Source organism: Diceros bicornis, chromosome 3, assembly GCF_020826845.1.
Source record: "Diceros bicornis minor isolate mBicDic1 chromosome 3, mDicBic1.mat.cur, whole genome shotgun sequence".
Taxonomy (NCBI): domain Eukaryota; kingdom Metazoa; phylum Chordata; class Mammalia; order Perissodactyla; family Rhinocerotidae; genus Diceros; species Diceros bicornis.
In genome coordinates, this window is record NC_080742.1 from 89,295,556 (window position 1) to 89,321,824 (window position 26,269).

At 40.4% G+C, this 26,269-nt stretch overlaps 1 protein-coding gene across 3 annotated transcripts in view; it reads left to right on the top strand.

Moving 5' to 3' along the window:
• Positions 1–26,269, top strand: part of MGAM (maltase-glucoamylase) — a 185,146-nt gene that overhangs the window by 139,784 nt on the left and 19,093 nt on the right. For all 3 annotated transcript variants that reach the window (XM_058531697.1, XM_058531671.1, XM_058531678.1), the window contains 20 exons: positions 603–652; positions 3,376–3,543; positions 4,685–4,840; positions 6,000–6,278; positions 8,161–8,315; positions 9,361–9,529; positions 10,105–10,201; positions 10,652–10,764; positions 11,236–11,361; positions 12,907–13,035; positions 14,223–14,330; positions 15,750–15,812; positions 16,956–17,090; positions 18,914–18,998; positions 20,067–20,205; positions 24,172–24,305; positions 24,563–24,597; positions 24,698–24,814; positions 25,391–25,539; positions 25,642–25,726. In XM_058531697.1, coding sequence (XP_058387680.1) covers positions 603–652; positions 3,376–3,543; positions 4,685–4,840; positions 6,000–6,278; positions 8,161–8,315; positions 9,361–9,529; positions 10,105–10,201; positions 10,652–10,764; positions 11,236–11,361; positions 12,907–13,035; positions 14,223–14,330; positions 15,750–15,812; positions 16,956–17,090; positions 18,914–18,998; positions 20,067–20,205; positions 24,172–24,305; positions 24,563–24,597; positions 24,698–24,814; positions 25,391–25,539; positions 25,642–25,726 — 2,492 coding nt within the window. The remainder of the gene's footprint in view (positions 1–602; positions 653–3,375; positions 3,544–4,684; positions 4,841–5,999; positions 6,279–8,160; positions 8,316–9,360; positions 9,530–10,104; positions 10,202–10,651; positions 10,765–11,235; positions 11,362–12,906; positions 13,036–14,222; positions 14,331–15,749; positions 15,813–16,955; positions 17,091–18,913; positions 18,999–20,066; positions 20,206–24,171; positions 24,306–24,562; positions 24,598–24,697; positions 24,815–25,390; positions 25,540–25,641; positions 25,727–26,269) is intronic.

Genomic DNA, 26,269 nt, shown 5'->3' on the forward strand with positions numbered 1-26,269 from the left:
TTATTGGATTTAGTTTAATTATTCTCTTCTCTGGGTATCATTATTCATACCAAACAATACATTTTATTACTAGATTTGTGAAATACTGCTTTGATTACTATTGAGGGAGAGGTATCAGATTTGTGTAGTGGGTTTTTCCACTGTAAGATTTGCATATAAGTACCTCACGTCAGCTTGTGATCTGTAATTATATAAAAATCCTGCCCTGCCTAGAGTTAGCATTTATTAATATTTATTGGCTATTTATTATTGCACTGTATGCAGGGGATATAAAGGTGAATGAGACATAGACATTGCCTTTGAGGAACTCCTGGTCCAGCAAGATAGATGCAGTGTGCATGTGGATAACTACAAATGCAAGTCAAAATGTTTCAGATGCCCGCAAAATGGTACCACAAAGTGCCATGGGAATTCAGAGGAGGAAGCAGTTACTGTGGGTTGAAGTGGTCCAGGAAACTTCTGTGGAGGTTTGACAAAAATGGGGGTTAGAACTTGGGAGAGCAAATTTAGGTGGCAGAGGCATTCCAAAGGAAGAGAAGGCATGACTGCACGGCTCCTCTGCTTCCTATAGTAATGGGCGCTCCTCTATCTTTCTCTTTTAGATGCTGTAACTAAAAAGAATTATATTCTCTATGACTTTTCTGTCACCTCTGTAAGTACTGTTTTTGAGCAACACACAGTGTACGTTCTTTTCTGTGATTGCATTTCGAGTTTCTTGTTTTCTATAGATGCTCAGTCATATGGAATCGGGACAGTGCCTGACTATGATGGTCTCAGAAAGAATTAAAGTTAAAATGGAAGTTTTTAATCTGTGTTAGATACATAAGCATATAAAAAATCAGTATGAGATCAGTGAAGAATTTGTTTTTTTCTGGAAAGAAAATTACCGCCTTTAAGTTTTATGTAATGAGTCCTGGCTTCTAAGATGCGTCCTCATTTGAGGGGACGCAGGTGTGTGTGGCATGTGGGGTGTGGTGTGTGGGGGTGATGAGTAGTATGGTGCCTTTTTGAGGTTCTTCCATAATGGCCTTCCTTTCCAGCACCTAAAACTTGGCCTAGGGCACAGGTATTGAGTGGCAGTTTTGAGAGATTGGAAGATACAGAACATCACTTGCCTTATCTCTATTTCCCAAGGGGAATAAGAGGAAGAAAGGCAGAGGCTTGTAGAGGATGGGAAAAGTCTAATTTGGTTTTCTTGGAAGTCTGGTTGTGCATGGGCAGAGATTTCTTTTGTGGGGATTTCTCTCCTTTATTTGAAATTCATATTGCTTTTTAAATTATACTTTTTATTTTGAGATAATTACGAAGCCCCATGCAGTTGTAATAAATAATACAGAGAATTTCCTTATACTCTTTACTCAGTTTCCCCTGGTGCAAAATCTTATAAAACTATAGCTCAATTTTACAATGTGGATATTGACATTGATACTACCAAGATATAGAACATTTCCATCACCACAACCATCCCCCGTGCTGCCCTTTTATAGCCGCACCTTCTTGCTTCCTCCCCTGACCCCTGCCTTAGCCCCCGGCAACCACTAATCTGTTGTCCATTTCCATAATTGTGTCCTTTTAAGAATGTTATGTAAATGGAACCATGTAGCGTGTCTCCTTGGGGACTGGCTTTTTGCACTCAGCATAATTCCCTCAAAATTCATTCAAGTTATTGTGTAAAAACTAATGTTCCTTTTTATTACTGAGTAGCATTCCAAGATATAGATGTCCACATTTTATTTAACCATTCACTTAATGAAGAACATTTAGGCTATTCCAGTCTTGGGCTATTATAAATGAAGCTGCTATGAACATTCATGTGAGTTACCCAGTTTCTCTGCATCATAACCAGCATTTGACGTTGTCACTATTTTTTTATTTGAGACATTCTGTTAAGGGTGTAGTGATATCTCATTGTGGTTATAATTTGTATTTCTTTGATGTGTAATGATGTTGACCTTCTTTGCATGTGCTTATCTGCCATCTGTGTATTCTCTTATTCTCTGGGGTGGAATGTCTATCCAGTTCTTTTGCCCATTTTTCTAATTGGATTTTTTGACTTGTTTTTCTGCTCAGTTTTGAGAGTTCTTTAGATATTCGAGAAACCAGTCTTTTGTTAGATATACGGTTTGTAACTATTTCCTTTTGGTCTGTAAGTGTCTCTTTTTATCCTCTTAACAGTCTTTCACAGGGCAAAAGTTTTTAATTTTTTTTGCTAAAGAAGATTTGCCCTGAGCTAATTTCTGTGCCAGTCTTCCTCTATTTTGCATGTGGGTTGCTGCCACAGCATGGCCACCAACAAGTAGTGTAGGTCTGCTCCCGGGAACCGAACCCAGGCCACCGAAGCATAGCCTGCCAAACTTAACCACTAGACCACAGGGCTAGCCCAGAAATTTTTAATTTTGATGGATCTAATTTACCTTTTTTTCTTTTTTGGATGATGTTTTTGGGTGTCTGGTATAAGAACTCTTTCTAGCCCTAGATCTTGAATATTTTCTCCTGAAACTTTTATAGTTTGCCTTTTACATTTAAGTCTATAATCTATTTTGAGTTAATTTTTATATAAGATGTGAGATTTAGGTTGAGCTTCAACTTTTTGCCTAAGTATGTCCAATTGCTCCAGCGCCATTTGTTGAAAAGGCTACTCTTTCTCTATTCCATCGCTTCGGCACCTTTGCAAAAAATTAGTTGGGCATGTTTATGGGACATCTAGTCTTTTTAAACATCAAAGTGTCCTTTTTCTCTTCAGTCTTCAGTTCCACCTTCTTTGTCATAGCTCAATTTTGTCACTTTTGAACTGTGGTTCCCTGAATAAGTTGTTTAATTTCTCTAAACCTCAGACTCCTCATCTGAAGAATGGGGATTATTATAGCTTCAACTTCATAGTTTGCTGTGAGAATCGAATGAGATAATACATGTAAAATACTTTGTGCCTGGCACATAGTAAGCATTCATAAATTTTAGCTCTTGTCATCATTATCATTGAAATAAAAAGAAAAAATTATTTGGGCACGATTTTGTGTGTTTGTGTATGTCCATACCTTGGTGTGCCAATGGGCCTCTGTGCTTGTGTCCTTTTGCTTTCTTTTTGAGTACCCATCTTGTCCTCTTAACAATGCCATGATGTCAGGAACATATTTTCTGAGTGATAGAATCAATAAATAACCAGTGAACCAAAGAGAGCAGGAATTATTACTAAAATATTTAGGACTGTTAAGAGTGTGAGTTAAAAAATACCCTAGGGATGGTCACCTGACAGCATTTAGAACCCCAGAGATAAAGGACGTGCCTTAGATCTCAGAGAGAAAGATGTTAAGTGGAATTTGGGCACAATTAGAGTGTGATGTACCAGGTCTCTGAATTGACTTTCTTTTTTTCCAGAACCGTCTACAGGCAAAAATTACAAATAATAATTATACGGACCCTGACAACCTCATGTTTACAGATATCACAATCTTGGGAATGGACAAGGAACCTACTAATTTTACTGTCTTATTTAATAATGCTGCCACCTCCATTTCAAACGTTGTCTACAGTGCTTCAACAAAGGTGGGAGATTGTTCCATCCTGCAGGGCCCTTGCTGAAAGCCCTGGCCTGAGATTCTGACAGCCAGCTCTCCCTTGATCTTTTGACTTTGGGCAGTCACAAAGACAACTGGATTGCGGGAAATCTACCATTTCACAGGGGTGATGAAGAGGGAGAAACATGTGCGTGCTCAATGTGGACCCCTGGGTTTTGTTTGCGTTGGAACTCCAAAGAAGACAGTGGGAGTTGGGACCTTGAAAGAAGGAAGTTCTTTTCTGGGCAAGTTTAAAACTAGACATGCTGATCCCAGATGTGATATAGTGAAAATATTATTCAATACATTGGCCTAATTCTGGAGAGTATTTACACAATTGTCCTTTCATTTAAGTTAAAGACTCTCTTTGAGACACAGTTGATATTTTGCCTTAGTGTTTTAAACTATTTTTATACCATTACAGAACATGAGAGTTGGATAAAACACAAGGGATAATCTGGTTTTAGTCTTATTGGATTGATTTCCTTAGGTGATAATCTCTGATGAAAGATTCCATTTGTTAGTTGACTATTTCAAGCGCTGGGAAATTCACTATTTCTTAGAGCAGCAGCCCATTCCATTTTGACAACTCATATAGCAAAGAATAAAAGCTTGATTTCCAGAGTTAGGCAGAATGAATGAGGTTCCAGTCCTGGCTTTACCATCCCCTAGCTGAGAGATCATGGGCAAAGCATTAAACCTCTCTGAACCTCAGTTTTCTATCTCGTAAAATGGAGATAGCCATACTATTCACAGCATAGGATTATGCTATTGATATTACTGCCACCATTATTAAAATGCGTGAGCATCCCACTTAGAGGACAATAATCTGAAAATGACAGCCCTGCCTGTGATCTCTACTCCTTACCATGATCAAAGCCCTTCCCATTCAATATTCCACAGTCACTCCTTGAGGTGAGAAAGGTCAGGAATAAGCCAAGTTCATTTTCCTGACAGGAAAGTCAAAAGCCCCAGAGGAGAAAAAATAATATTCCAAATAACCCATGGCAAGGTAGTATTGGACGAAGGTCTAGCTTCCCTAGTCCTGACTTCCAGACTATCAGGAAAGAACGTTATCCAGGTGCCTCTACTTCACCTCGTTTGTCACCAGGGCCTCCTTTTTCTTTCAGGTGGTGAACATCACTGATCTCGAGGGACTGGTACTAGGACAAGAATTCTCCATCGAGTGGAATCTTCCAGTCAGTGACCTGGAGAAGTTCAACTGCTACCCTGAGGATCCCACTGCCTCCGAGGAGAGCTGCAGTCAGCGGGGGTGCCTTTGGGAGGTAACAATTGGAAGCAGATTACCACAGTGAGCAGGAAGTTGTAAAAACTGTCCTGTGAGTAATTAGGCACCTAGGAAACACTTTCCAAGTGTTGATGGGTTGAATCCATCGACAATTCTTCAGAGAGTAATCATTCTTCAGGAAAAAAATGATACTGTGCCAACGGAGGAATTTTATTTTGTCAACTCCGTGTGATAGGTGATCAGTGTTTTCCTCAGATATCCTGATTCAGAAGAAACTCATTGTCACTCTGGCTCTCTCTTTCCTCCAACCACAGCATTTAAACTCCCATTTTTTCTTTAGCGTAGCAATAATGCATTGGGTATGCATTGTGCATTGAGTACTCTAATTTTTTTTTTTTCATCTGTTGGAGAGTCCAAGCAGGAAGGTAAGATACAGCGGTTTCTATCCACTTGAAAAATAGAGAGAAAGAAAGCCAGAGAAAATAAGTGACTTCCTCCAGATTACAATGGGGGCAATAAGCACCCTGGGAGCAGAGCCCTGCCTCAGGGTCCCCGTCTCCAGTTGAGGCTTCCTGCTGGCCGTTCACCACTCATCCATTACAGGAGGCCAATGTGTGTGTGTGTTTTAAATGAATATATTCATTTGCCAGGGCTGCCAGAGCAAAGTACCACAGATTGGGTGACTTAAAACAACATAAATTTATTATCTCAGAATTCTGGGAGCTAGAAGTCTGAGATCAGCATGTCAACAGGGTTGGTTCCTTCTGAGGGCTGTGAGGGAGAATCTGTTCCATTTCTCTCTCATAGCTTCTGGTGGTTTTCTGGCAATCTTTGGTGTTTCTTGGTTTGCAGAAATATCACCCTGATCTCTGCCTCCATTTTCACTTAGCATTCTCCCAGGTGCATATCTGTCTCTGTGTCCAAATTTCCCCTTTTAGTAAGGACACCAGTCATACTGGATTAGGCCCACCCTAATGACCTCATTTAACTTGATCATTTGCAAAATCTTTGTTTTCAAATAAGGTCACATTCATAGGTATGAGGCGTTAGGACTTAGCACCCTTTTTGGGGAACATATAATTTAACCTATAATAATGGGCACGGCATCAGAGACTTAGTCTGTGTTAACCAACATCAGTAGTTAGAGCCTCAGAATGTGGTGTCAGAGGCTGACTGAATTCCTCCTCTTCTTCCAGCACACAACTGTTCCTGGCGTGCCCACCTGTTACTATGACACTATCCCTAATTATGCTGCTAGCAATATTCAGTACCTGCCCACGGGCATCACCACAGACCTTGCCCTCCTGACAGCCCCTGAGTCAGCACGAGCAGCGGCACCACCACCACCATCATCACGGGGTGTGCCATCCCAACCCGCAGCAGCAGCAGCTGCCGCCTCTGAATCTCTCTCTGCAAAGATCAGCTTCCTCCAACTGAGTGTCATCTACCACACAGAAAACATGCTGCAGTTCAAGGTAATCCCGTGTTGCAGATTCTGGTCCTCAACACGGAGTTCCTAATTTACAGCTCCGCGCAGATGGAAGTCATCGAAACATCCATTTTGCAGATGAGAGTGCTGAGGTCCAGAGATGTAGAAGTCAGAAAGTTAGGAAATATTAGAGCCAGGATGCCACCTTAGATCCATCAGGATTGTGAATTTCCTATAATGATGAGTTCTCTTAAGTCATAAACATCCTCAAAGAATCATCCATTAGCCCTGAGAAAAATGTGTCTGCTCTGTGGTAATCTCATATGAGTGGCATTAACTCACTTCCAACATTAGAGTTATTTCTCTAGCCGTGGTTCTCAAACTGGAGCATGCATCAGAATCACCTGCAGATCTTGTTAAAACTCAGATTCCTGGACCTCACCCCCAGGGTTTTCAGCCCAAGACTTTGCATTGCTAACAAGTTTCCAGATGATGCTGATGCTGCAAGGTAAGGGGCCACACTTTGATACCTACTGCTCTGTTCTAATAGAAATACAATGTGAACTACATGTTTTCTAATAGCCATATTTTAAAAAATGTATTTGAAAAAATCAAGCAAAATTAATTTTAATTTTATTTAACATTTTATTACCGTTTTATTTAACCAATGTGCTAAAATAATATCATTTCACCCTGTAATCCAAAAACAATTTTTGAGATACTTTAGAATCTTTTAATCATGCTAAGTCTTCAAAATCTGGAGTGTAGGGGCCGGCCCCGTGGCTTAGCGGTTAAGTGTGCGTGCTCCGCTACTGGGAGTCTGGGTTGGAATCCCGGACGCGCACGGACGCACTGCTTGTCCGGCCATGCTGTGGCGGTGTCCCACATACAGCAACTAGCAGGATGTGCAACTATAACATACAACTATCTACTGGGGCTTTGGGGAAAAAAAAAAAGGAGGAGGATTGGCAATAGATGTTAGCTCAGGGCCTATCTTCCTCACACACAAAAAAAAATCTGGGGTGTATTTTGCACTTATAGTGAGTCTCAGTTCAGGCTAGTACATTTGAAGTACTTAATGGCCACATGTGGCTAGTGGATACTGCCTTGGACAGCTCAGAGCTAGACATTGCTTTTCACAATTTAGTGTTGGATGAATCACCATATGGATCTTGTAAAAACGAAGACTCAGATTCAGAAGGTCTGGGGTGGGGCCTGAGATTCTGCATTTCTAACAAGCTCCCAGGTAATACTGCTGCTTTTGGTCTGAGAAACACTATTTTGAGAAGTGAGGCTTTAGACAAAACTTGTCCTAATCGTAATATGTGGGCTAATAATATTACGAAGAAGAGGAAGATTGCTCATAGTGTAATACTCCCTGATCTTGCATGGCACAGATCACTTCTCTCGCTCTTCCCCACACATCAGTCCTGTTAGGTCAGTAGGAACAAGTGGTCGGTACCACAGAGCAATCTTAGGAATGGCAAAGCTGTGCGACATCTGGAAGCTCAACCAGGAAGTAGACCTCAGAGTCCATATGAAAACTCAGTTCTCTAATTTCCAACACACATGCACGTGCTCACGCATAATCTTACACAGTTACATGCACATACATGTTCACATACCACCCACTCATAAACACACCCACACATTCTATCCACAAGATTCTATACTCTTAAATCACAAATTCTTTAGAGGAAGTTCCCTCCCTGGCTTTGACTGGGTATTACTGAGGCATTTTTGGAGTTCGGGATCTGTATCAGGCACCGTGGGTGGGTAGACCTCACAGTTATTTGCTTTCGGGTATTTGATGCCTCCTGATGTGATTCAAACTGGCCAGAAAACATGGAAACTGAATTATATGAGCTGGCATGGGGGGTTTTAGGTCTGAGATTCCATCAGAAAGTTTCCTTCTCTCTCCTTGTCAGATCTATGATCCCACTAATAAAAGGTATGAGGTCCCAGTGCCTCTGAACACCCCTCCCTCTCCAGTTGGCTCCCCTGAAAACTGCCTGTACGATGTCAGGATTCAGAGCAATCCTTTCGGGATCCAGATTAGACGAAAAAGCTCCAACACTGTGATGTAAGCACTATTTGTTTGGTTCTAATTAGAGTGGTTCTAGATCTAGTTACAGTGGTTCTAATTAATGCGAGTGAAATATTAATCTTAGAGACTCTAGGTAAATATGTGTGTGTGTGTTTGTTCAACAGACAGTATATCTATTTCCCTACTTTAATGGGGATTTCGTTTTCTATTAGTCATTAACTCAACAAGAAAAATTAATCAATCAGAGGTTTAAAAAAACTAAGTGTTTGATTTCAGAGAAAGAAAAATACATGTTATACTTATTGTTCTTGTTAGGTGGAACAATAAACTCTATTTAATAAGTACAACAGATAACCTAAGATAAAAATCAGTTCTATATACACTTCATTAAAAACAATGACAGAAGAGTCAGGAGAGAGGGGCAAAGTTTACTAACAAGAGCAAAATGACTTCTTGCGGTCTGTGCTTCTGTTGACACCATAGACTTAAAGCCTTTTCACAATGTTAAGCGTGAAAGGAGCTGTCATTTCTTATCCCTTGTCCTGCTGCTGAATGGAATGAAGTAAAGGTCTGGATTTTGCCTGTGGCTTACGTGCCCCATACTAGTAGAAACTGTCACCTGTGTGTGCACATGTGGACAGCCTTCAGCTCTCTTTGACTGTGTGTCTGATTTTCTGTCTATTGCCCTCTTTGATGAGAAGTTCTTTGGCCAATCCAGAAAAGTTGTTATAAGAGTTTCACACTTTTCTGCCAGAAAATTTGGTTAGACCTTATTCATTTATTCAGACATTTATTCGTGCTGATATGCCAGGCAATGAGCACTAGAATAAAGAGATGAATGAGACATGGTCCTTGCCCTCCAGGAGCTCATGACCCAGAAAAGGAGTCTCAGTCTTCCATACTACAGAATAGAAATGCAAACACAGAACCATGGTAGTGAGTCACGGCTGTTGTTGCGACCTGGGTCATCTCACAGTATCTGAACCTGGAGCCAGATGTGCAGTCATTCAAGAGGCTTCTGAAGCAACTAGGCATCCTAATGTATCTCTTGTTTGGTCTGGTTTGTGCCTTTGTGCTGCAGCTGGGATTCTCAGCTCCCTGGCTTCACCTTCAACGACATGTTCCTTTCCATTTCTACCCGCCTCCCCTCTGAGTACATCTACGGCTTTGGGGAAACTGAGCACACAGCTTTCAAAAGAAACATGAGCTGGCACACGTGGGGAATGTTTGCTCGAGATGAGCCACCAGCGGTAAGGGCAGAAGAATAAGATTATCAATCACTTTCTCTCTACATGAATTTATTTCACTCCATATGCCCATGTACAGTACCCTACTAATAAGCTTCACCTTATATTGATAAATTGTGCTCTCAGGTGAAATAAGCCAAATGTTATGCAAACATATATATATATATATTTCCTGTGGACTATGGATTTTATTTATTTCATAAACTTTTATTTAATATATTCTATGTGTCAGACACACATAGAATAAGACACTGTCTAATTTAATAAAACATTGTCTTTGTTCTCCAGAAGCTTATAGGCTAGTAAGAGAGAGAGAGATGCAGAAATAATGGTAACAGTGTAAACAGTACTATAGTAGAATTACGTAATGATAAACAAAGAGGGTATGGAGCAGGGAGGGCACTTAGCTCTTTACTTGGGATGGAAGGGAGGGTTAAGGAAGGCTTTACAAAAGACATGACATTGTACTGAATCTTCAGCGTCGAGTAGGAGTTTGCTGTCTGGGTTATGAGGTGGAGACAATTTCTTGGATTTTCTCTTTTTGATTACCCACCTGCTCTCCCCCATGACTCTCCTAGTACAAGAAGAATTCCTATGGCATCCACCCCTACTATATGGCACTGGAGGAGGACGGCAGTGCCCATGGAGTGCTCCTGCTAAACAGCAATGCCATGGGTAAGACAGAGGCACATTCCCCATATACCACCATAAATAGCTGTGACCACTTTATTAGGATCTGGAATATCAATAGAAGTAAAGAAGTTCAAGGGCAAAGGAAATGGGACAAATAAACTGACCTTCCATTCATTCATTTAAGATTTCTTAAGAGCTCTAGGCCAGGTATTAGGGGTAAAATTTTGACTAAACATGGTCCCTAGTCTTGTATGACCGTATTTTACTGTGACAATTTAACTCCCTTTCACAGAAAGATTTAAGATGTTGACATTAAGATTATGTTTGGAGTACCTGCAAATTCATCTCTGATTCCACTGCATGAGAGAAGACTTTCTAGAGGAGGTGGGCATTAAAGAAAGAGTGAAAACAGCAAACTTTAGGGCAGATTCCCGGATAGGGTGATTTATAGTTCCAAGGATGGTCCTCCTCGTCTTTTTTTTTTTTTAACAGATGTGACATTCCAGCCTACTCCTGCCCTGACATATCGCACCACAGGAGGGATTTTGGACTTTTATATGGTTTTGGGACCAACCCCCGAGCTTGTAACTCAGCAATACACTGAGGTCGGAAGTCATTCTATCCATTGATAAACTACCAAATGTTTATTGGGTATTACCATGTTCTTAGCACTGGGAAAAGACAATTATTTTTCTTAAGGCTCTTGGGTGTCCTGCCTACATTATTGCTGTCTTTTCTGAAAGTCAGGTTTTAGTGTAAAGGGGCTATCAAGGCATATTGATATCCCATATGTCTCTTATTATTTGCTAAATAGCCTTTATAAGAATCTCTAATCAGTAATAACAACTGAGTTCTCAGGGTTCCTAGGGTGGAAAGCTCTAGAATATAGGGAGATTTTCTATCAATCTACGTCCCCATTGTTGTTCCACTTTTCTTTGACTTTCTTATTTTTCTTGAGTAAGGCCTCTGAGATCAGACAGTACTCAGTAGAAGTGCTCAAGTTTCTTCAAGTATAAGCCGCCCATCTTTTATTTCCTGAGAAGTCTACTTGGATCCACTTTTTTTTTTTTTTCTAGTTGATCGGTCGGCCAGCAATGACTCCCTACTGGGCCTTGGGATTCCAGCTGAGTCGCTATGGATACCAGAATGATACTGAAATCTCCGACTTGTATGATGCAATGATGGCAGCCCAGATTCCCTATGTATGACACCCTCACTCAGCCTGAGGTTTAATTAGTTATGGGAATTTGTGGCTAATTATAGATTGAAATATCTTCATAGAAATTATGGATGACTACTTCAGTATAAAGAAACAGTAGCTGTGGAACTAGTCCTGTGTGGAAACATTGCTTTTTAAATTTATTTCATGCCACCCTTTTAAATCAAGGGTTCAAAATTGAAAGTTGCATAAATCCTTCAGCAGTTAGCCGTGTGACTGGAGGATATTGTTACTCACTGCCTCTTGCCAGGAATATCCTACAGTAGCCATGGCTGGGTTTAAACCATGACTATGGAGACTTCTAAGTAAGAATCATGTCAAGATTATGTCAATTTTAGGAGAATCATATTGTGACTATTTTTGGAGAGGATGAATATAAAGTGACAATATGAAAAAAATCAGTTAAAATCAAGCCTTTGTTTTCTCTTAAACACAAGCATATCCTACATTGACAACCTATCTCCTAGATAAGTCCATAGAAGTGCAGTCAGTTGCAGTCAACAAGCAGAATTCCACAAATAGTGTGTTCTTTGTCCTCTTATAATGATCAGTTTCTCATCACACATTCTTTTTCTCTGCTTTCAAATCACCTCCTGAGATTTTGGAGGGTAATTAATGATTGGAAGATGAGAATAAAATAAAATGTTATGATGTTCTTATCAAAGATAATTTGAAACATTCATCCAGGCTTAATTTTTTTCTTTTTATATACTACTATACTGGATACTTATTAAACATAAATTAGAAAAGATTGGAAAGTTAAAAGATGAAAAAGTCCATAAATATACTTCACCAAGACAATCAGTGTTAATAATATGTTGGTTCATTCTTTTCTAAGCTTTGGCTTATGCACAGGTCTCTGCTCCTGTAAACAAGTTTTTCCTAGAGTCTTACGGCAATATACATGATTATCACCTTCCGACTAAAACGAAGCATCTCTTTTTTCAACCGAATATTAACCACTTTGGCCATCATTCAACATTGATTGAATGACTTTCATGTGCAGAGAAAAGGGAAGATAAGGTTCTCATCTTGAGGACCATCCAGTCAAATGGAGATGGTGGAAATATATACATTCTAGAAAGCTATAAAATAATGTAGTTCTAAATGTGAATAAATTCAGTCAGGTTTACTGGAGGACTAAAAAGAAACAGATACACAATCTTTTCTGTTTCTCGGGGGGAAGTCCTGCTTTTACCCTTGAACATTCACCTAGCACTTTGATAAGTGCACCGAATTTGAGATAGAAGAGTGGAAAAGACATGAATTGAAGGAAAGAAAGGGGAGAGAATTCCACTTGGGGGAACAGAAGCAGAAGGAGTGGGGACAGGTGAGCTGGATGCAGGGATCAGAAAGCAATTTTAATTAGAGAATTGAAAAGTCAGTCTAGGGGAGTACTGAGACAAGAAATTATGAGGGACCGGGTTGGGGTCAGTAAGCACAGGACCTGGAGCCTACAGAACAGCTTGTGTGCCCTGAGGAGTACCTGCTGCCTGATCCCAAGCATCTTGCATGTTCCTCCCTGTAGGATGTCCAGCATGTAGACATCGATTACATGGACCGGAAGCTGGACTTCACCCTCAGCCCTAGCTTTCAAAACCTTGGTCTCCTGATTGAGCAGATGAAGAGTGATGGCATGAGATTTATTCTCATTCTGGTAGGTACTTAGAAAGATTAGATCCCGTTTTCTGTTTCTATGTTCATGGTTCAAAAATAGTACCATTGAGGGAAACTGTATCAAGAGTGTAGGAGACCTCCCTGAACCTTTTTTGCAGCTTTCTGTGAATCTATAATCTTGGGAAAAAGTATGAAAATGCAAACAAACAGTGGAGGGAAAAACAAATGAAAAAATGGCTTTTAAAAATTGATACGCTGCAATGTTTATTTTTCATAACTGAGTGTCACTGGGATATAATTTATTATTACTGTTCTCTTGGTAGAGTTAGAAGAACAGTGGGCTGAAACATTGAATATAGAAAAAAAAAGTCTCAGTATTTCTGGCTATGCCTCAGAGGGTATAGCTCTATCTTAGTCTCATCTTTACCTTGGGGGGTTCAAAAACCTCTTTAAGTTACTATTATCGTTACCATTACTCAGCAAAGGTGAGGCTTAGGGGACTTATTTCTTGTTAATTAAACTCACAAATGACTGTGTTAAGATCCAGGATACCAATTTAATTATTTTACATTGGAACCTATATCCTGTTAAACACAGAAGTAGTTACCCGGAAATGGTCCTCCCTCATAGCTTTCAAAAATTAAAACATTATTTGCTGACTGTTTTATGTTCTGTTTCTTATAGGGATTTTATTCTATTGGAGGAAAACAGCAAATAAACAAACATTATAAAAAGATAATTTCAGATAGTGATGATTTATATGACCATTGTGAGATAGGGTACTATTATAGAGAGTAATTGGGGCAGGTATGGGATGGGGTGAACGGGAAGGCCACTTTAGGCAGACAAATTGGGCCACAGAACAGAAGAAAGAAGTTTCATGTTCTTAAAGAATATTGCTATTACCCGGTGGAAACACAATAAATTGGTTTTGTCCACTTGAGGGTAATGTCTTATTAACCTGGTTTGTCTCCTGGAATTGTTTTCATACGTTAGCATGCTTTTTTCCTCAAGAATTTTATAGAGAAACATCAATATATTCTTTTACTTCTCATTTACCCAGTAGACATACAACAAATTATCCATGAGTTGTGCTTTTTTGTTTTTGTTTTTGCTTGGTATTGAGGTTCACTATTTCTTTCTGCACTGTGAATTGTTAAAACTTTGGAGAGGAATTTTCTTGGATACGTTTTTCTCGTGTTTGAGTTTTGAACCCTCTCATTGCAGGACCCAGCCATTTCTGGCAATGAGACCCAGTATCTCACATTCACCAGAGGGCTGGAAAACAACGTATTCATCAAATGGCCTGACACCAGTGATATTGTCTGGGGAAAGGTATGGCTTTGGAGAAGATGTCTATAAATAATGAGCATCACAATGTCTTGATTAAAATAGGCTCTTAATAAATCTTGGCAAAATATATAAATAATATATTTATATTGGGTAATTTATAAATTATGGATGAGTAGAAATTGTTCTGATACTGATTAGCTCAATAAACATTAAGACCGAATTTACATATCTAATCCTCTAAAATATCAGTGAGCTTTGTTTTATTGTTTGGAAATATTCTGATGCCCCACGCCTTATGTATATCAGCTGGATTTAACAAACATAAAGCATCCCTTTGAGAATGGCTCTGAAATGTATGTCTCCCAGTCACTCACACTCAAAACTTGTACTCATCTTGGACCTATGATGCTGACTCAGCCTCCATATCTAAATAAATCATTAAATACTATACATTATCCTTCTTCTCTTATCCTCTTTAATTCCTTCTTGTGCCTTCATCCTCATTGTTTATTTTATAGGAACAGGATATTAAGTGAACTTCCTGACTCCAGATGACAGTAGCTCTGAGCCAAGATTCAAACTCTGATCTCTAATTATACTATGCTGCTTCCTATTGCTCTGGGTACAGCTATGCTCACTGTGCCTTTGAATGTTGCCTTCTCAGCTTACCCAAATAATATCTGCACTTCAAGACCAACTCAAATATTCCCTCTTATGAAGCATTCAATGACTAGTTTATCTCTCCCTATTTCTCCCTTTTCTATATTGTCCTACATATTCAGAGAGTATAACATACAACTGAGCATTTCTGTTCCATCTGTGAACTCTTAGAAAACAAGGACTATTTCTTACTTAAATCTCAGTAGATATAGATTGTAAAAGAGTGTCCAGCATACAGTAAGTGCTCAATAAGTGTTTGCTGAATGAATGAATTAATCAGTGTACAGTGTATAGTTAATGTCCTCCTAATTATTGATGAAGTTGGTTGACATTATGGATTTTTTAATGCTTCATATACTTGGGGTCCCCAATATATCATGATGCTGCTTAAAGTATGGAGGCTAAGTTTATGGATTGTGGGTGGAAATCAATCTTATTTCTTTAGAGTCACACTTCACATTTGCTATTTATAAAGGGAATTTTGTTATAGGTCTGTGATAGGTGTCTCAGAGAGCTGAGTAATTATTTGAAAGGTGGTTGTTCAGAGGATATGTTTAAAACCGATTTAGTTAATCATTATGTTCAAAAATGAAATTTTGAAAATTTATAGAATGAGTAAAGAGACCCCATCCTATTTTCACCTAACAGAATTTCATATATTCAGACTTTACAATTTAATTAGTGGCAAAGATCCCCATGAATTTTACGGAGATGCATGTCATTAGAGTCTAACATGTGAAACATCTCATGGTCTGTATGCAATACCTTTTAAAGGTTTTAATTTTTTTTCTTTTTCTCTAGGTTTGGCCAGATCTGCCCAATGTGATTGTGGATGGATCCCTTGACGATGAAACTCAGGTTGAGGTATAGTTACACACACATTTTTGTCTACATTGCCCTAAACTTCTGGCTTCTTATGAGTTTTATCCTGATGTTTGGTTAAGTAGCTGTAAGTTGAGAGTGCTTGTCAACTGGTAATTTCTTGGCAGAAAAAGATCCTCAAATGGAAAACTCAACATACAACTAAACAGGAAATGTGTAGAAGGAAATAACGAATGACATATCTTCACATGTGTGCCTTTAATGTGTTGTGTTTTGTTTGAATATACTGTTGCTTGAAAAATAATGAAACAAAGTGTAGAATATTTTCACTGGGGAGGTTACAAACAGACTGGGCTTTAATGAATTGTCTGCATATAAAAGAAAATGTAAGCCAGTTAATAGAGGTAATGTCCTGAGCCAGCCCTGATGGCCTAGTGGTTAAATTTTAGCTCTCTCACTGCGTTGGTGGCCTGAGGTCAGTTCCCAGTTGCAGAACCACACTGTGCATCTGTCAGTAGCCATGCTGTGGTGGCAGCTCACATAGAGGAACTGGAAGGACTTACAATAGGAATATACACTATGTACTGGGGCTTTGGGGAGGGAAACAAAAAAAAGAGGAAGATTGGCAACAGATGTTAGCTCAGGCGAATCTTTCCCAGGGGGAAAAAAAAAAAAGAATCATAAAATCCTAGCACTTTGAAAGTGTCTTAAAATAAAAAAAAAAGTAATGTCCTTGATCTCAGCAGTTGATGCCACATCAGCCTGGGCATCTGGCATCCCGTTCCTGGGTGACTAGTCTACAATGGCTTTTCCCTGGATGACTGGTCTCCTTCATTTGGCCAGTGTAGGAAAAGCATTTGTATCTCTAAAGTTTGATTGTTTAGACATTGACAGTTAATTTTCCAGTTCGTATGATTAAACACCCAGTCATAAAACAAATCCCATGTTTAAAAGGGACTTAAGACTATCCAACCTTCCAGGAAAATAAAGAACAAAATCAACCTACCCTGGTTTCTTGTGTCCTCAGTAAACTTTGCACAGAGCAGCAGCAGACCTGAGGTTAGGTCACACACTGAGTGGGGCAGTGCCTTGCACAAGTACCTGCTCATCTCCCCTTCCTGATCCCCAGACTCCCCTTCCTGGGCAGGCTGACACCCAACATGAGAGTATGTGTTAATCTTACAGCTGTACAGAGCCTACGTTGCTTTTCCTGACTTCTTGTGTAATAACACAGCCATATGGTGGAAGAAGGAAATAGAAGAGCTCTATACAAACCCTCGAGAACCAGAGAAGAGCTTGAAGTTTGATGGACTGTGGATTGTAAGTGCACTCTTAGTGGGTTTGAAATGTTAGCAGTCAGAACATGGGGAGACCATTCGGAGACTAGCAATGCAGGGAGCTGGGGCTGGAGGAATGAAAGAGAGAGATGTTGTTACAGAATTGAGATGCTGGGACCACCAGGAGAAGCAGAGATAATTGCAGGTCTACCCAGGGGCATATTGTCTGGTGGAAGTTGGAGGCCATGGAAAAGGTGCCACCACTGGAGATGCTGTCAGAGAAAGAGGGACAAATACCTTGGCTTCTCTTATCTCCCACCCTCTAATCTCTTGCCAGTGCCTCCCATTGGCCAAACCTACCCAGGAGCCAAAGCTAAGGGAGCCTGAGAGTCCATCCTGTGATACAGGGCAGAACTGGGGGTGGGCAAGTCATGAATATGAGAGAAAATAGATGTTCAGTGTAGTGCTGGTACAAAGTCCTCAGAGAGAATGGCTTCAAAGGCCTGTTCAGATGTTTGTTACTTGTGTCAGTTGGGCTTAAGAGCAGGGCTTCCTGAGATGTCTCTGGGACATGTGTCCTAAGGCTCTTTTATTTGTGTTTTTCTGGGGATGAGAAGCACATCAGTGTCCTAATTCCTTTCCCTACTGTCCAGTGGCCTGAAATCCTGAGCATATTCATAGCCAGCTCTGCAGAGCTTCTCGGGTCTGGGCCAGGCTGAAAGAAGCCTGTGATCCACCCAGAGACGAACGTCTAAGCCCACTGGCAGCCTTGGGGCTTCCCTGGCCACTCACACCCTGAGGATAGATGGGCACAGAGCAGACGTGTGGAAGGGCACCGATTCACTCAAGCCATGAAGAGACGTGGGTCGCTCTGAGGAATAGAGATCCTGATACCTTTGGGACATTTGTTCCACTGGAGGCAAATAGTCAGTAGTTCCCAAAATGCTTACCTTTGGCTTTCTATGTCCTATTTAAGACAGTCCGATATACAAAATTTTAACACCATTGGTAAAATAGGCAGTGAATATTTACCTCAGGAATCGCTATTTTTTGCATTTAAGTAATAAATCCCTGAAAGTATTATTTGATTTCCAGATTTGTTTCTGAGTTACCTACAACTTTTCAGGACTGCATCTACTGCAGAAAGTGAGACGCTCCTCCTTGTGCTTGGTCTATGCTGACGTCAGAATTAGTCTAAGCTATGGGACTAAGAAAGAGTAGGGAAAGATAACAGTAAGCATTGGCCACAGAAAAAAGTGAGTAATCCACGCATAGAAGATGAAGGGCCAGCCTGGTGGTGTAGTGGTTAGGTTTGAGGGCTCTGCTTTGGCGGCCCAGGGTTTGCAGGTTCAGATCCCAGGTGCAGACCTGTGCATCGCTCATCAAGCCATGCTGTGGCAGGTGTCCCACATATAAAGTAGAGGAAGATGGGCACGGATGTTAGCTCAGGGCCAATCTTCCTTAGCAAAAAGAGGAGGATTGGCGACAGATGTTAGCTCAGGGTTAATCTTCCTCACAAAAAGAACCAAAAAAACAAAAAAACAAGATAAGCTTCTCGTATGGGGGAGATGAATCAAGAGGACATTTCCTTAGTCCATGAGGCTAGCATAATCTCAATATTTTTGCCAAACGAAACAATCCTCATGAGTTTAAAAATGCCAAGTAAACTAGGACTTGAACAGTCTCCTTAAATGAACATGAATTCTTAGAGTCCATTCAAGTCGATGCCTGAGATTAAACAATGAAGCGACCAGCTGATGCGAGGGCTTCCATAAGATACACGCATCTCCGTGAGGTCAGTGTCCTCCATAGCAAGGGCCATACTGCCTCTGACATCACGGAATCTTTTTTGCTAACTCATTGCAGGATATGAATGAACCATCAAACTTTGTGGATGGATCTGTCTGGGGCTGCAGAGATGAAACTCTTAATAATCCACCGTATATGCCATGTATGTAAAATGATTATTTCATCAAATTACTTCCCTGCTCAAAAACTCTGAAGGTTTTCCTTGTATTGTCAAAGTGAAGCCTAATTTTGGAGAGAGAAAATACTCTTAAATATGACATAAAGTCCCAGATAGAATGACCTTGAATAGTGCAAATAAATAAATTACTAATCAAGCATAGAAATAACTACATGATATGGTATGAAAAAACAAAACAAGGAACGCATGGTGCATCTGATTACACTGATAACTATGAGCTAATTGCTAAAATTTTAAATAACCCCCTACACACCACACACACACCACACACACATGCTCTTTTGATTAGAGAATGAAAATCTAGTCCCTGCACTCTTACTGCCCACGGTCACAGACACTTCATGGACACTCCCTGGTTGTCCTGTGATGCAAACAGAAATAGAGAATCATAGGACCTTGGGTTCAAAGGCATCTCAGATAGTTTAACTCTCTCATTTTACAGAAACTTTACAGAAACTCTCTCACCTTCTTAAAAGCACTATACCAGTAATTTGTGGGATGAAGGTGGAATCCAAGTTTCTTTGTGTCTAGGTCACTGCTATCCTTCTTATTGCTCACTAAATCCCTTCCTTCCTCCCTTCCTCCCTTCCTCCCTTCCTTCCTTCCTCTCCTTCCTCCCTTAATTTAATATTTGTGTATCAGGCAAGTGCTGACAAATCAGAAAAATTTAGCAACATTAACACAAAGTTGAGTGAAACATGAACGATTCCCTTGAGAACATTACCATCTAGTGGAAGAAACAGTCATGACAACAATGGAGTTATGTTCACAGATGGGCTATGATAGCTCTCTATAAATGTTAGAGCGGGTGCAAAAAGAAGGGTGCCTTTCTCAGCTCCATACCCTGTCCTTACTCTCCACTAGATATAAAGTCACAGGACATTGATTTTGTAAACAAAAAAAATTCTTGCAATTGGAGCTGTTACTGGTAAGAAGGTTGTTGATTGAAATAGAGAAATGCCAAGATGAGGGGCAATTCTAGTGAATGTGCAAATCACGTTGTTCGAGAAATAACTCAGCATTTCCTCTCAGATCTGGAGTCCAGGGACAGCGGTCTGAGCAACAAGACCCTGTGCATGGAGAGTGAGCAGGTCCTGCCAGATGGCTCTGTAGTGCGGCACTACGACGTGCACAGCCTGTACGGGTGGTCGCAGACCAGACCCACATACGAGTGAGTGTGTTTTTGTCCCCGGTGGCAAGGACCATTTTCCACATTGTTGCTTTTGTCTTGTCATATATGTATTGTGCTTGTATCTACACGATGCAAGCTAAGTGGATGAATGTCAAAATATCAGGCATGGTTGCCCAAGCAGCAACAACCCCTGTGAGTGTATTAATCAAGTTGGTTGCTAAATTCCCCTGTTTGAAGCAAGCAGGTGCTAATTATTCCTACAATGGCACTCGTAGTACAATATATAAACGTTGTATATTAACATGTTGAACACCTTGTGTAAATTTACACAATGTTATATATCAAATATACTTCAATAAAAAAATAAAGTGAGCAGTTAGGTTGTGTTTACTATATTCATAGAGTTGTACAGCAATCACTACAAATTATAGAACATTTTCATTGCCCCAAAAGACAACCTTATACCCATTGGCAATCATTCCTTACCCCTGTCCCCACCTCCTGAGCCCCAGCAACTGCTCATTTACTTTCTGTCTATATGGATTGCCTAATCTGGACATTTTATATAAATGACATCATACAATATGTGGTATTTTGTGTTCTTCTTTTTCAAGATTGTTTTGGCTATTCTGGGTCCCTTGAATTTGATAAGAATTTTAGGATCATCTTGTCAATTTCTGCAACAACGTAACAGGGATTTTGGTAGAGATTGCATTAAATCTGTAGAGCAGTTTGGGGAGTATTGCCATTTTAACAATGTTAAGTCTTTTGATCCATGAACATGGGATGTCCTTCCATTTCTTTGGATCTCCTTTAATTTCTTTCAGCAATGTTTTATAGTTGTCAGTGTATAAGTTTTTAGTAATTAATTTTTCAAACATTTTTATGCCCCTTTCCCTTTCTTTTCTCCTTTTGAGATTCTACTTACATGTATATTGGCACATTTGATGGTGTCCTACAGATCTCTGAGGTTCTGATCACTTTTCTTCATTATTTTTCCTTTCTGCTGTTCAGACTGGATCATATCTATTGACCTATCTTCAAATTTGCTGACTCTTTCATCTGCTAGCTCAAGTCTGATTTTGAGCCTGGTCCCTCTAGTGAATTTTTAATTTTAGTTATTGTATTTTGCAACTCCAGAATTTCTATTTGATTCTTTTTTTAAGTTCTGTCTCTTTATTGATATTCTCTATTTAGTAAGACATCATTGTCATACCTTCCATTAATTATTTAGATATGCTTTCCTTTAGTTCTTTGAACATATTTATAGTAGTTAATTTAAAGTCCTTGTCTACTAAGTCCTCTCAGCAACATTTTCTGTTGGATGTGTTTTTTCCTGTGCATATGGCATACTTTCCTATTTCTTTGCATGACAATTTTTTGTTGGAAACTGGGCATTTCAGATAATAAATTGTAACGACTTTGGCATAAAATCCCTCCCCCACCCCCTGTAGGGTTTGTTGTTGTTGCTGGGTTTTTATTGTTGCTGTTTTTGTTGTTTTACTTGTGGTTGTTTTATTTGTTTAGCAACTTTTCTGTTTCATTCTGTAGATTCTACGTTCTCTTGCAGTGTGTGGCCATTGAGTTCTTTGATACCCCTGCCCCTTTGTAATTCTTTTTTCATTTTTAAGCCTGACTTCCTTGAGGATACTCCTGGATCAGTCCATTTCAGTGGTCAGCCAATGGTTGGTCAGAATATTTCCGTTGTTGAGGCAAAATTTACGCTGGACACAAGTTAGCCAGACAAGAAAGACTTTATTCAAGGCTATTGCAATAAGAGAGAGAGACCAGAACTCAATTTGAAGTCAACTCCATTGAAAGAAAGGTCTGGAGAGATTTTGAGAGCTGGAGTGGGGTGTTCATAGGCCTCAAGTGTGTTTGCTAATTGGCCTCAGTCAAAGAAAAAGTAAACTTTCATATCTTTGTGATGGGAGGTAGTGTTACAACTTGGAGCAGAGGCCCTGCTGAAGTTAGGCTCCTAGCCTCCTACAGACGCTTCAGACAAGAGCATTGTCTTCCTTGCTGATTACATTTCAAAGGATGGCTACCAGGTCCATGACAAAGACATTTCTGGGTATAAATGGCAAGAGGCTTTTAAAAAGATTTATATCTCAAGGGGGCAGAGAAAGAATTTATAGTTAAAATGTTTCTAAAGTAAATGCTCTAAGAAATGGGAGGTCAGGGTCCTAGAGTCAAGAAGAAGCTAGCCTAAAGTTTAGTCAAACTGAGGGGAACATTAGACCATCCAGGGCACAGTAAACGCCTTGCCTCTATGTCTTTTTCCCATTACCAAGGGGATCAGTAAGAGAAGGCACACCTTCAAACTTTAGGCAGCTTGTAAGACAGCCCTCCCTTTCACTTCCTGCTTGCTCAGGACCTCAAGTTCAGCCAGAAGTGAATCATGGGAACCTTCTCCTTTCATAGTTCTTTCCTGGGCATGCAAGAGTCTTGTGCATGCATGTGCAGTCTGTAAGTCTCCAGCAATATGTAGGAGCCTACAAAGTTCTCTATGGTTCTAATTCTCCAGGATTTACTTTTAAATTCCCAGCTATGCTTTTGTTTGCCTCAACGGCGACCACAGCCTGAGCACCTGTGATGTTGCCAGAAAATTGTTATGGTTTCGGTAATTCCCTGGGGGGATCTTTTTCTCCCTCTTGAGTTAACTCTGAGTCCAATCAAATGGCCACAACACCCTGGAAATAGAGGTTTTTCAGGGGACTGGAAGTTAGAAAAAAATATTTATTGCTCTCTGGGAATGATGATTTTAACAGATCTCCAGAAGAAGTCAAACCTCTCAGTCTGCTGCAAGGCTGCTGGCTTTTGGTGCCAATGAGCTAGGAATGTGGTGGGCTGAGACTAGCCCCAAGTTGAGGTCCCAGAGACTTCACTATCTTGCTAGGATTAGTAGTTTTTCTTGGATAGACAGTTTTCATTTTCTCTATGGCTGGTGAATTTCTAGAGTTCTGAAATGGTCAGTGACAAAGTTCTTTGCTTCACTTACATGCACCCTTACTCTTCACATCCCTGCCTTATATCAGGCCTTCATTATCTGTCACTCAGACTAGCACGCGTGTGTGTGTGTGTGTGTGTGTGTGTGCGCGCGCGCGTGCGCACACACACATCTCCATCCATTTTCGGATTTATTTTGATGTGAAATATTGGAAGTGACCTAAATAAGTTAGTTTCCATTACAGTAGCTATCTTCTTTTTCTGACATCATTTATTGAATAATTCATCTGTGTCTATTGATTTGTGATGCTTTCCTTAGCAAATATTTGGATTGCATTATATACTAACATCTGTTAACAGACTTTCTCTTTTGCTCCATTGATTTTTCTTTAACACAATTGTTTTTATTTTCTGCCTGAGGCTGAGTGCAGAAGAATCACCTTCCGTGGAGAGTTATTCAAACATCTTTTATATATATTTGCCCCTGTGTGCAAAACTTATCCTGCTTTTTCGAGCAGGAGCACTGTAGAGTGAATATTATCAAAAATCTGTAGTCACATATGCTTTTATTTGAATCCCAGGTCTGCCTTCTTGCTCTTTAAATGGGCTTTAACAAATTATCTAACTTCTTTGAGAGTCAGTTTCCTAAAGGAGGCCAAGGAAACCTTCCACGCGAGGTTGTGAGACAGTACACATGAAAGTGATCAGTATAATTCCTGGGATTGAGTAATTGTTTCATAAATATCTGTCCTACACCTCAACCCACCCCCTCCTCCTATCTCTGTATAGACAGCTAGTTAATTAGACTTTTTTAAAATAAAGGAAATCCACACTTTAGGTGATGCTATATCTCCAGTTGTCCTGCTGTGACGATCATTGGGGCCCTTAGCATCACTTCTAAATAGCAGATGCTTTCAGGGAAGAAGCTCTCTGGCTCAAAATGGAGCACCACTGCCACCTCATGCTCCAGGCTGAAGCTACTGTCTGTGATGAAGTTCCATGGCTGTCCACTCTCAAATTCACCTTCAGTTCACCTCCTTGTTCCCCTCCAACCAGAGCTGTGCAGGAGGTGACAGGACAGCGAGGGATCATCATCACCCGCTCTACTTTCCCCTCTTCTGGCCGCTGGGGAGGACACTGGCTGGGAGACAACACGGCCGAGTGGGACCAGCTGAAGAAGTCTATCATTGGTGTGTGGGATTATTCCCAGAGGCCTCTACTGGTGGGGAGGGGACTGGAGTGTGTGCTTTTTAGCTGCATTGGTTATGTCTAATCATCATCCATGTGGTTGGTGAAATCAACAGGAGCTGAGTTCTCCATGGGTGTGAGTTTAAATCCACACCCATTTTTTGATATTTTCATCATGAGTGGCTCAGGGCTTAATGGGGTAGGTTTGACCCTCCCAGAGGGCTGCTTTGTCCAACACAGCTGTATCTTCTCATTGCAGGCATGATGGAGTTCAGTCTCTTTGGGATATCTTATGTAAGTCATATTGGGGCCATTACAAATAACCCGGTCAGATTTCAGTGTGTCTGCAACCCACAGAAGTCTCACCTCATGCTCTGATTTTACATCTTCTCAGACAGGAGCAGATATTTGCGGGTTCTTTGGAGATGCTGAATATGAGATGTGTGTTCGCTGGATGCAACTGGGGGCCTTTTATCCATTTTCCAGGAACCACAACACATTTGGGACAAGGGTGAGTGGCTGTTTATGTTGCAGTGTTTGTGTCCTCACATCACAACTTCCTTTTAATCCTCAAAATAATCATATTTATTTCTTGAGAAAAATCATAGAAATCACCAGAACCTCCCTTTCTTGGAAAACACAGAGTTCAAAATCCTAGAATTACCAACAATTTTAAAGAATATACTTTTTCTCATCTCTTGGGGGATTAGTGCCTATGAGGAGAGAAGTGTTTATGGCTTCCTATGGGGCTAAGATAAAAGGAACTCCCTTTGCTTTTAAGAATAGTGAATTTGTATTTAACTCAAATCCATCCAAGATATGTCAGTGCTGCATAGAAACCCATCTCTCCACACAGGTGCAGGGCCAAGGCTAGACTTGTGTAGGGACTTATGAATCTACGATAAAGAGGTGGAAGGAAGAAGCTCTAGTTTAGTAAGATGGCAGGGGTGGGGGAGAGAGTAGGCTAGAAATGAAGGTAGAAGAGATGTGTAACCTACATACAGGATATGTGCCTGCTGGTCCTTTTCTGATACCACTAGGAGAAATAAAGAGGAGCAATCTGTCATATGCTCTTTTATCCATTTAGAGACAAGATCCTGTGGCCTGGAATTCAACCTTTGAGATGATCTCAAGAAAAGTCCTCCAGACCAGATACACCCTGCTGCCTTACCTCTATTCTCTGATGCATAAAGCTCATGTTGAGGGCAGCACTGTTGTCCGACCCCTTCTCCATGAGTGAGTAGAGCCTGTTTCCCAAGCGGCAGGTCTCTGCATGTCTTGTGAATAACCCTCTGCAACAGTCATAACAGGGTGGATTTTTCTTGCTTATTTTTTAAGGTTTACAGCTGACAACGAAACGTGGGAAATAGACGGTCAGTTCATGTTGGGCCCCGCCATCTTAATCAGCCCTGTGCTGGAAAGTGTGAGTTTTCCATCATAGACCTGAAACTCTCCAATTGCTTAAAGTACAGGAAGAGCATTTTGAAGGTTGACTTGTCCAACTCACTATTTTCAGGCAAATACATTTCCAGAACATCTAAGGGGGATCTTTTTCTTTTTTCAAGGTCTCCGTTAATGAAAACTTTACAACTTCAGTTGATAGCTCATTTTAGTGTCTTGTCGCCTTGCATCCTTATAAAATTTTTGTTTTTGGTGCTGTCGAGTTGATTCTGACTCCTAGCGACCCTGTGTGCAGCAGAATGGAACCCAGCCTGGTCTTTTTGTGCCATCCTCTCATCTTCCGGTGCTCTATCAGACAATGCTCCACTGCTATTCATAGGGTTTTCATGGCCAAGGTTTTTGGAAATGAGTGGGCAGGTCCTTCTTCCTAGTCTGTCTTAGTCTGGAAGCTCTGCTGAAACCTGTCCACCATGGGTGACTCTGCTGGTATTTGAAATACCAGTGACATAGCTTTCAGCATCACAGCAACGTGCAGCCATCACAGTGTAACAACAGACAGATGGGT